An 11985-nucleotide genomic window follows, 5' to 3' on the forward strand; every position below is an offset into this window, starting at 1 on the left:
AGCTCCCCAGCTCATTAATTAGAACTGTCAGACCTGCATCTTGAACAGTTCATAACATTGCTAAAGAATTTTTAAAAGGATAAATAGAAAAGCCCATTGTTTCTAGCTCATAAACAGAAAAGCAATCTATTTGACATAAAGCCCGTAATCTAAATTAATATTTCATCATTCAGTAGTTTTATTTCTTGGGAATAAATTGTTTTCTCTGTTAATGGACTTGCGCATGTTTCACCATCAGTAGAAGAAATATTTGYAAATTTACCCCATAGGAGCTTTTGAAACGCAATATTTTTATTTACTACAAAASTTTCTTCTCTACTTTCAGGAGAAACCCTGACTGAAGACATAATGAAACAAKGTAATATCAGAGCACAGGTGAGGGACATTCACTGGGTCACTTTTTGGCCTGGTTTGTGTTTTTCTAGCAGCATCAGCATGGGGCAGAATATGACAAATCCCAAGCACTGCTGGACCTGTAAAKGTCTGGCCATGGTGACTCAATTTTTCTCCTCAGAAAGCAACTGCATCTCCAAGAAATAGTCCCAAAGGCTGGTTGTGTGAAGCACAGTTAATATAAACCAGACACAAACACAGACAAGTGCAAAAGCACCCACTAACGCCACCCCAAGCTCAGGACCCTTTTCCAGACACCTGGGGCATCTGAAGGAAGGTCCTAAACATCAAAGCATAAAGAGATGTTATTTTATCAGCCTCATACTCTCGAAGGAGATCCCCATGTGCCCATTATAATAATCCCTGAGATGATAATTAAGTGGGCATCATGCCAGATARGCATTTTATAGGTACCTTTTCTGTGAATTTGCAGGAGCAAGATGAGATTCAGAATAATGATAGTGTGAAAACACTGCTGTGCTCCATTAGAGGGTGAGTGTTGTATTTAATGCATGCCTATAATCCAGTAAGCACATAAGCTTCCATGTATTTAAAACAGAATATCTTCAGGGTTTTCATAATAAATTTAATACTTCAAAGACACATTGACTAATGGCTTTCAGATATTATAGAACAGAGTCTTCCCTATAGGAAATCAATTAAAGTTGAATCTTATTGATTTTAACCCATTTCTCCATACAGTGATAAAGCAGACTTTGAACTCTCTTTGGATATAACCCCGATACTTTATTCTTCTCCATGGCTGAGGCAGAAGCAATTTCTAAATCTGATCAGATAAAACAAAGGAAATATTAGCCTATTAGTTTCTGCAGTTTTAAAAATCAACACCCTTTCTTCCATTTAATCAACTTGGGGTGAAGCAAAATARATTCCAGGTGACCCTGAGGCACCGAGAACTGGAAACAGGCATCATTTGCACATGCTTAAACCTGAAGGCTCATATGGGACCAAAGTGACAAATGGACATGGCACTGACTCTCTGCAGTGAGATGAAAGTAATTTCCAGCCATCAGCCACCATTTGYAGGTACAGAGTGAAGAACAGGGTTGAATCATCCTAGGAAGTGCTCTTGATGCCCAGCATGTCTATCAGGTTCATACTGGGCTTTTTTCTTCAGTAGGATAAGCTATAACTTGCTCCAAATAGCTTTACTAGAATTAAGTGGTGGCTACTCCTGGCCTGTGAAGGTGCACTTCTCTTGAGTTTTGATTGAGCTGGCCATCCAGTCTGAAAGAAAGAGGCACTCCTGCTGGGTAATTCATCTGATCTAGGCTAGACATTTSTTTTAAGAGAAGTGATTCACATCATGCCAGTCTTCATTTCTCCTTTTTGGCCATGTGAGGATCACTGACGGCTGACGCAGATACAAGTGAGTGCTGCAGATGTCTAAACCTGGGCAGATTAATGCTGCTCTGTGTACCTGTGTGGAAGGAACGCCTGAATTTCACCAACAATGGCATAATGAGATTTTGTAGGTGGATGCTTGTCATGGTTTTAAACCCACGACAATGCTGAAGACAGATAAATTCAGGTAAAGAATAAGGCAGAAATTTTCAACCATTGAGCTGATTAGAACAACTTAGTTCATGAGGCTGTGAGTTCACCATGACCCGAAGATCCTAAATTGAGTCTGGATTACAAAATGTGCTCCAGCTCAGCTACCAGATTTGGAAATGTAGGAGCGAGGGAGGCTTTGGGATGTGTTGTGTCAGAAATTCAGTGAAAATTCAGAAATTCAGTTTCTTCTGGAGCTCTCTTCTTTTCTGGTACTCTCTTCTTCCTGCTCCAGTTCACACAGAAAACCACAGTGGAGCAAGAACTCTGTGATCTGATTTGGTTTCCTTGGCAAAMTGTAATCAGCAGAGAGATGGGAGGGAAACAACATCTCCAATGCAGGTGACATCAGCYTTTGCTCCTGCCCTGATCCCTCTGTGCAGCCTCATGCTCTGGTCTCCCCTGGCTGAGAGCACTGGGAAAGCTGCCTGGACATACCCTCGATGTCTCTGGCTGTCTTTGCCTTTTTTTTTCTGTCTGTAGCTGGAAAAATCACAGTTCTGGACTGGCAGACTGTAAAATGCCATCCACGCAGAGACCTGTGTCTGCCCAAAATGTTGGGAGAAGTTCCAGGCAATCCCAGCACAGGCAGAGGTRGCAGCTCACTGGAAAGGAAGAATGGCCACGTGTCCAGCTCAGCACAGCAATCCAGACAGGACAGACAGGCACAAGCTGAGCACCCCTGCTGCGTGTCCATCTATGGATGGTCAGCATTGAAAGCAGAGTTTGGCCAGAGCACTCGGCCAAGGGCTTTGGGTCCAGCTAAGCTTTGCCCAGCACAACTTTTAAAGGACATGCAAAGTAAAGATGATTTCAAACTCTCTCGTTCCTTCAGAAAGCTGAAGGGTTATTGGCTCCTTACCATGTATTAGAGCACTTTCAGGCCAATTCTCATTTACATCAGCAGAAAAGGGCCCTCTGGCTGACTGCATGCACTGGCAGAGAATGGATGGTTGGTCCAGACACCGTCACTGGCAGCTCTGAGGACAAAGCAGGAACAGATGCCACTTCCCTTCCCCACTGGGGAGAGGACTGCAGATCTGTCTTGTTGTTCTCAAAACTTTGGAAACAAAATCAGCATTGGAAATAAATTCCAGAAGCCATTAATCTGTCTCGCTTCTGACATGAAAGGATAAAATATAGTTCTGTTAAAAATAACAAAAAGCTGTGAGCAGTATATTTTCATTTTCCAAATTACTGAAAGAGCAGAACATGAATCCTTGTCTGTCAGCCTGAGAAAATATTTTATTTTTCCTGTGAAGGAGAAGCAAACATAAGCAAGTGGCAGAGAGAAGCAGTTAGATGAACTGCAGTATTCTGCAGCCATCAAAAGAGACCTCAAACATTGGTAATGAGAAAACTGTAGCGGATTTTTAATTTTTAAAAAAAATTTTTGTTTTTTCTTGATTGAGTTAGTATGTCATTGCAGCACAAGTTTACACAGTAGGGCCAAGAGGTCTGCACTGCACAGCCTCATGGAGGACAACATTGGGATGGTATTGCCATTGGATGAGTGATTTAAATCCTTGAAAGAATYGCCACCAAAGGTGTTATTAGCAAAAGTGGGTTTAATATTGAGCAATTTTAGTGAAAAGTAAAAGTGCGACTAACAAAGTTTGATGGCAAGGCTCACTTTATCATTTACTACATGGAAATAACATGTGCAGGAAAATCAAGTCAGATTTGAGCTAGAATTATTATTAAATAGAAACTGAAAATGCAAAAGGGTGAGACCTTCCTGTTGAGCCACAAGGTTTAGAGTGAAATCCTGTGCTTTTAAAATTCCTGATGGAGCTTAGGTGCAGCCAGAGCACATCTCAGTCTCAGATTTGGATTTTGCCGAATGGAATTGGCTCTGTGGATTTCACAGGTAGGAATTCAGCTTGCTGTCAGCCACACCCCAAAGACCTGTTGAGAGTAAGGGGTCACTCTCCCCTCAGTGGGGAAGGATCTCAGTCCCAGGTCAGGAACATCAAACCCTGCCCGAGCGGAGACTCATCTGGCATGCAGTCCAGCTGCAATTCAGAGAGAACTTTAACTGGATTCATCCCAAGATCTGTTGTTAATAGAAGGCCCCTCTGCCTCAAGGAGCAGTCTGGAGAGGAGTCTCAGCTCAGGACAGATCCCCACCATGCCGGGAAGCCACGCTGCCAACAGGGAGAGCTCAGAAAAGGCTCACTTAGGCTCTCATATTTATGGAATAAAGTGGTTGGCCTCCAGTCAGATTGCATACAATGGGAAAAGTATGCATGAAACTCCTTGTATGCACAAATTTCTTTGTTCCTTGATAAATGAGTCTTGGAAAAATCACCCTCTATTCATCTGTTAATTGCATGATTGGTGTTCCCAGCTCATATGCATCAATGCTCACTGGGTCACCCTGTTCCTTTGTGTGTTTCCTGGAGGAGTTCTTGGCCCATCTGTGGCTCAGKCTTTTATCCCCTCTGGAGTCTGTACCCAACTATCTAATTTGGTTGAGGGGTGTGCATCCATCACAGGTGTGCAATGGTACAAAAAACATTTACAGATCCCATGTCTTTTATTTAAATACCTTTCACTATTCTTTTTCTGAAGAGAAATTAAACACTGCCATTTTTCTGATATGTAAATACTTGTATAATGACTAAAAGCAGGCATTGCCTCTTTTTGAAAGCATCTAACTGTAATAGTGAAGGGTGAAAAAAATAAAGGTTAAGGTGTCAAAAGTTCAGATTGGAAGAAGCCTCTTAATTAAAGATGATTTTCATTGTGGAAGTTGTACGGACATAAAATATACAGAAGCAGAGAACGGGAAAGCAAAGTACGAGTAAATGAATTTATAAACAAATGAGTCATTGTCTCACTCCAAGTGGCAAGTGGGAGGCAGAGGGATTTAATGAAAAAAAGGAAGAGTGACAAGGAATGGGAAGGAAGGTCACACTTTATCACATCCAGCCTTGGATCAGTGCCACTGGCTGTGAGGCAACGAGTCTGCAAGGGAGCAGCAGGAGGACAGGGTGGGTGTCGTGGCCAAGAGTGGATTTCTTTAAGGCATAACTCCAAACTTACATTTCTGACTTTCAGAGGCCACCTCAACACRAAGTTTGGATGGCAGACACTATCCTGCAGCAATCTCTGCTCTTCAGCCTCAAGGAAGGACTGAACCCACTGAGCCAGTGACCTCCCCACACTCCCAGAGCCTGCCCATGCCGTGGGGCCAGGATCAGGTGAACACGGTGATTCTGAGCTCCTGCAGGGGCCCTGATGCCAGGGGAGCTGGGAGAGAGGCATGTGAGCTGGGTTTGTTTACAGGAGGAGTTTCAGATGGTGCAGCAGGTGGGGTGTCCCAAGGGACAAAGCCCTGGGGAGGGGACAGCCCTGCAGGGTCACTGCTGGGCTGGAGCGAACGGTCAGTGGGGAGGGAGGACATGGAGTGACACACAACATTCTCAGCAGGAACCAGGTCTGAGAGGACACAGGTGTCCATTTGGTGGCTGTCCCAGCTGTTTGCCAGCACCCAGCCACGCTGTGCATTATTTGGTGCTTGGGAGGATGTTCTGGTGCAGCACCAGAGAGAACAGGGGGCTGCTTTTCTGCTCATCTTCTTCCTTTGCAYGCTGTGTTTCCCATCTTGTCTTCACTAATCCTTATGCCAAGAACAAGTGAGCCCTGCTGGGAGGTGATTGCATTATGTTTTTCTTTTTCTTCTTGAGTGTGTTCCGTGCTGTGAAGACAGGAGTGGCTGAGCATACCTGCCTACAAGGGATAAAAATCAACATTTCTGACATTCTCCTTCTGGCTGCCCTCCATACACAAATTGTCTCCTGAAGCAGAAGTAAATATTCCCTTTTTTTTCTTTTAGTAAGGCAATGAATACMCATCTTCCAGTATATCATCCATATTAAAATATTTGCATATAAATATAATCCAGAAATGCATCTAGAGTCATGGTTTCCTAAAATAAGWAAGAGAAATTACGATCTAATTTAATTTCCTGCAAAGCAGTAGCTGCATCATTTCTCCCTATGATTCCTGCTTTGATTTTTAGATGATTTCACACAAAGAAAATTCAGGCTTGAAGGTTGCAGAAGTTTCTCCAAGCATCTCCTTGCTTGGTGGAGTTATTTTTCCTTTTTTTCTTGCTCTGCTGCCTTCCCTTTYACTGCTTTTGGCTGAAAAGTAATGAGAGAAACAATGAAAAAAATGAGAGGAAGAATATTGAGAAGAAGCTCCGTGTTCTCTGTTCTCCAACCCCAGCAGCCCCCAAACTGGWGGACATGGAAATGCCTTTGTTGTGCAATTAATGCAAAACAAATATGCAAAAATCTTCCAAATCCTTTATTGAGCAAGGAGAGTGTTGCAGTCCCACATGAAGGAAAAGGGGATACATCCCCATAAATTTAGTGAATTATTAAAAGTGGAAAGATGGAAAGAGGCTATATCTGTGAAGAAAATTTGGAATATTCTTTATCTTGTAGCAAAATAGCCTGAAAGGAAGAAGAGTGGTGAGCTGGCTTGTGATTTACTGACAGTCCTCAGTGCTCATGGTGGGCTCCTGCACAGGTGTGGTTGTGGTGGGACACAGAATCATGGAATGTTAAGGGCTGGAAGAGACCTTAAAGATCATCCAGTCCCAAACCCCACTGCCACAGGCAGGGACACTTTCCCGTAGACCAAGTCACTCGAGATCTTATCCATCCTGGGCTTGAATCCTCCCAAGGATGGGACAATGGGCCAGCCAGAAACACCCATTTTAGGGTCCCAAGGGGCAGCAGCCTGGCTGTAGGGGATGTCCGAGTTTTCAGRGACCCAAAAGGCTGTAGTGAGGCACAAGGCAATAATCTCTTCCCTTTTCTGGCAGCGATAAGGCAGGAAGGACAGCAGCTTCCTGCAGCCTTAGAGGGTTCTGCAGCTGATTTTCACCTCTGGGGGATCAGGGCTARARTATCAGYCCAAGAAGAARGAACAAATGATGCAATTGTCTGGAGCATTTTATGGGATTTCTTTACAGCCAGCTCCCTGTTCGCCAGGGCAAGGAAAGAAACAGAGAGGAAAAGGAGGGTGAAGGCAAAACCCTGAGCAGAGAAGAGGCAGTGCCTGTYTGCAGGGGAAGGTGGCACCCAGCTGAGCAGAGATGTGGGGTCAGGGAGCCCCTGGGAGCCTGTCAGGGTGGGGATGGGACCCCATCCACGGTGCCTGACTGGCACTGCTGCTCAGGCTGGGTGTTTCACCATCCCTGGCACCACTTGTCCAGCCCTGAGGAGCCCTCAGCACTCTCTTTCCTGGTGCCATCTCAAACAGGAGTTGCAAACTTAGCAGCCCACCCCAAAAAAACTACATTTGCTAAATGCAGGTATAAAACTCATGGCACACCTGCCAGGCTGAGGTCTGGTGGGCAAACATGCTGCTTTGAAATAACTGGGTTAATTTTATTGGGGATGGGCAAACATGCTGCTTTGAAGTTAAAGGGTTCATTTTATTGGGATGTAACAAAATGCATCTAAAAGCAGGATTTTGAGGGTTTTTTAAATCTTAAAAACCTATTAACATGGCTTGTGGTTTGACCATATCTCTGGTTTACACTGATGTAAAGCCAAGCATGATGTCAAGTTGTTGTTSCAAAAACAGGCAAGTCAGAGGCACTGTAACTTTCAGAAAGCTCTTTAGCAGCTGAACAGTTAAAGATTATGTTCACTATGTTTTCCTGCCTTGCAATTTCCTCATTCATAATGTATGAGTGAGATCATTAAAAGCAACATATTGGCTGATACCATCACAGCTGCTACCTAACTTTAACACTTCATAGCGAGGAATAACATTACTTTWCTCTTATGTGTGTGTTTGGAAAGGGAAAGAAAGAGAATTGTAGCTRCAAGAACAGGGTGAAGTGTTTAACCCCGTGGAAAATTCTTCACACGTTGGGCAATTGCACATTTGCTGGGAATGTTTTTTTAAATGAATAAAAAAAATACTAATCTCTTCTTATGAAGCCTTTTCACCTTTTGTATCTATCACAATATGGCAGCATATTTTTCCCCCGCACAAAATCAATATTGCATTAACTTCTCTAATAAAAAAGCATTAACTCCTACAATGAACAGAAAACTTCATCTCCAGCCAGGGRATTTTAAATTCTACAATCCTTGACTGTTTAGAAACATAATGATGATTATTTTATGCCAAGGATGGGATGTGTCAGTCATATCAAACAGAGAGTAAGATGTCTTAGGGCTTCCAGGCACACACTCTGTGGTTGGTGTTTCATTTGTAGGCTGCCCATGGTGCTGATCTGGTTAAATAAATTAAATAAAAGCACATGTAGGTTGACAGAGGGTCACTCTTTTAGCTGAAGAAAGACACTGTCCATTTTTCATGGATAATCTGAATCTTTATAAACTTTAGGCCTGCATTATTACTTTTTACTTTTGAGGGAGAGGAATGGAAAATATCTGCCATACAAAGCTGGCTTTTAATTTCCAAATATCCTATTTCATATTCCAACCTGAGACAGAGGCTTATTATTTATAAATCATGAATCACCTCTAATAGCTCTGTTCCACTGCAAGYCTGAGAGTTTTTGGTGGGGGAAAAAAAAGAAGGCCAAGTCCAAACCATGATGAAAAATGAATTAGCTGCCTTTGAAAGGCAGGACATTCCCTCAGGGTGTGTAGTAACAACTCTGAACGTTACCAGCGAATCCCARGTGGTCAGTTCTCACTCTGAACCACCTCAAGTCTGAATTTTCACATYTCTGCCCTGTGCTGAGGTGATGCTCTCCCTCCCTTACCCAGGGTCTGCATCAGTCCAGCACCAGTCAGGATGTTCCCAATGGTGACATGGAGAACAGGGCCACGTGGGTTCATTAGTTTTAAACTTGGAGCAAATAGCTAAACGTGGGAGAAAAGACTTTCCTTCTGTTGCAAATTCATAATTCAGTTTGAGTGTGGCACATGAAGCAAAGGAATAACACGGTCCTTTCCGAAAATCTTTGCTCAGGGTTTTAATTGTGTCTCAGAGGAATAAATGCAGGAGGGTTGCCTTCCTCCCCCTCCCCCTTCTTCCTCTGATAACAGCTTGGTTTTTACTACCATCACTTATRTCTTTTATGATTTCCAGCCTCTGACAGAAGTGCTCCACTACCCTTTCCTGTTCAATAATGAATGGACACATTTGAAGCTGCAAGTATATGCACTTATGAGCTCATCCAGGCAAAAGATATCAGAAACGTGACTTATCTAAACACCAARAGCAGCCAAGGGATCAAGTAAATCACACACCCCATTGCTGTTCCTTTGCTGTTCCTTTCCCCTGCTTCCTGAGTGTTGTACYGAGGAGAAAGAAGGTGACAAAGTCTTGCATCAGTTTTTCTGCTATTTCTCCCCAAACTGCTGGAGGAAARGTCTCAGGGAAGTTGCATCAGAGGRGCCCAGTTAATCTGAYYRAATCTCAGCTTCTCACCTTTTACAGCGGAGAGCAACAGGCATTTTTGGCACAGAGGTTATTTAGTCATAAGGAAGGTCACAGCCCAAAACAGGACAGCTGAAGCTCTGTCCCTGGAAGTGCCTGTGTCTCTCTGGGGAGCTGTGGCCACCCTGCAGGTCGGTGAGGAAGAGATCTTAAAAGGGGATTGGCACAAAAGACAGTGCTCGTGAGCTTGGCCAGATCCTCTAAAGGAAACCATAAGGACACCCAATCTTGAATTTCCTTGTCAAGACTGATGAGGGTGTGGAATTACTCTTTGAGTAACCACTAAAGTCAGAGTTTAGTTCAGCATGAAACAAGGAGTAGGCATGGAAGTTGCACTCACAGCTCCTCTTTGGGGTCACTGGAAAGCTGCAACACAACAATGTGCAGTCTCTGCTTAGAGCCAGGTTGAAGCCAGAAAGAGCATTTTCCAAAGACTGTCATAACTTCAGGTGCTCCTAAAATTCTCACTAATCCCTAAGGTCACTAAAAGACCAAACTAATGAAAAATCAGGCATCCACCTCAGGGCTTCTTCTATTCAAAGCACAGAGTTCCCTCTTTTCTTCTGAAACATAACCAGGAAAAATGCTTTTTCTTGCATCACTGTCTAGGCTTTTATCTAATAGTCTGAAAGGAGGCACCTCCAAAGCGGGAGTCAGGAGAAATTCTGCTTTTCACCTGAGATGATCCAAGGTCTTCTTTTCCACCTTGCAGGAAGGAGCCCAAAACCCCAAAACTTGGATGTGAGGGAGTGCTGGCTGCCAGCTGATTACAGTCTCTTTGTAAGGCAGGGATGTTGGTGTGCTCCTGCTCGGGCAGAAGAAAGAATTAAGTGCAGATCACTCACCCAGAGGGTGGAGAAACCCCAAGCCACCCCAGGAATGGAGCAGACAACATTGGAGCTCAGGATGTCCAGGTGTGCCAGATCTGTCCAGTCAATGTTCACCAGCCCTGAGAGGGTCTGAGGGAAAAAATGGATTTGAATCTGCATGAGCATTTGGSATACAAGAGACATCACACTGATGGGCTCTGAGAGCATCTTTCCTGATGGATCTTTCTCGTGGCTTTCAATCAGTTTAAAGTTTTACAAGAGGGACATTTTKGGGGTTGCTTGCCACCAGGGGTAGTGCAGGGGCACAGATGTGTTCAGGAGTTCTTTCTGTCCTTTACCTCCATCTCATTCTGTGTTTCATCTCCATCCAGCCCCATGTCTGGTTTTCAATCCCAGTCCTGGAAGTGACTCYCTCCTAAAAGAAGATGGAAAAATTTAGCACTGTAGAATATGTAGGAGCTGTCACCACAAATGCCTTCAGAAATAAACCCAGACATTTGGGAACATGTAAATGTGATGCACAACAGGCACACATAATGTGGCTTTAGGTTTGTGAAGTGAAAACTTCRTAAAAAGCTTTTGTTCACTTCAATCAAAAGTGCAAATAAATAATATCCACTGGAAATGAACAATGAAATCTTCTGCTCCTRGACTGCCTTTTGAATTCCAAATTTTCTTTGGGAAGGAATCTTTTACAGCCAAGCCTGAAATCCCCCAAARCTGAGAGCAATGGGCACATTGCACATGTAGTTTCAGTACTGCCAGTGGGCACTGCTGCAAAAAGCCATGGCTGATATTCATGCAAAAGTCCTCCTTTTACCCTTCCCTCACTCAGGCAAGCATCAGGAGAGCCTGAAATGTAAAAAACATTCCTATGTGACCATGAAAGAAAAATCACTTGGAAGAAGACAAGGAGAAATTGAAGTTACTCACTCAAACAAGTCAGGCTGACAAATTGCTTCTGCTGTCTCCATTCATCCACATAATGGCTCCCCCATTCCCTGGCCAGTTATAGAAGAATAATTATCTCTTTCAGATCAGCTGCCTTGGCTTCATCATAAATCATTTCTTTCCTCCCCTCTTGCACTACCACTGCCTCCTTTCCATTTTTATCAACATTTCCTTTCCAGAAACCTTTCAAAAGTCCAGCTTTTGAGTGACTAAATGCACCTGATGACCAAAAACCTCCTRTGAACTCATGGTTTTTGTCACTCAACCCAAAATTCTTCTTTTCCAGCCATGTGCACATCTGTGATGAGTTCATAGAGCTCAAAGCAGAGCAAGCTGGTCATGTGAGAAAAAGGATAACATGAGATGAGTAAAACTGAGCCATGCCTGAAACCAAGGGAAACTTCTGGCCTTTTCAAAGCTCCACACGAACCTCACAGGGCTAATAAAGCCATGGCTCTTYCAGCAAAGCATTAATGTTTGTGTGTAATCCCATTAAAGGTGCAGAATGAGGCAGGTGGGAACAGCCACACCTGAGGAATCATTGTGCAGGTTTAAGGTCATTGCTGGGTGTTGGCAGGGCAGTGGGATGCCATCTAGTTTGGGATGGTCTTGGCAAAAATGGGCTGAACTCAATCAGAAGGGCAGGAAATGAAGGCTGTTCCTTCCTCCTGCAGTGCAGAGAGCCAAGGACATCTCTCTGCCTCTTTCTTAAGGCTGGGCCCTGCTTGGCACTGTCAGTCCTACCCCCTGTACCTCCCAGACAATCCTCTGCTTCTGCCATCCCAAACTG

General features: G+C 43.8%; 1 protein-coding gene across 1 annotated transcript in view; it reads right to left on the reverse strand.

Moving 5' to 3' along the window:
• Positions 1-10621, reverse strand: part of LOC130579643 (inositol 1,4,5-trisphosphate receptor-interacting protein-like 1) — a 41528-nt gene extending 30907 nt beyond the window's left edge. Inside the window, exons 1-2 of the mRNA XM_057376596.1 lie at positions 10583-10621; positions 10260-10373 (exon numbers count right to left, since the gene is read on the reverse strand). Coding sequence (XP_057232579.1) covers positions 10260-10373; positions 10583-10621 — 153 coding nt within the window. The remainder of the gene's footprint in view (positions 1-10259; positions 10374-10582) is intronic.
• Positions 10622-11985: the final 1364 nt, after the last annotated feature.

This window comes from Malurus melanocephalus, unplaced genomic scaffold (assembly GCF_030028575.1).
Source record: "Malurus melanocephalus ecotype Western Australia unplaced genomic scaffold, MMel_1.1 scaffold_283, whole genome shotgun sequence".
Classification (NCBI taxonomy): Eukaryota; Metazoa; Chordata; class Aves; order Passeriformes; family Maluridae; genus Malurus; species Malurus melanocephalus.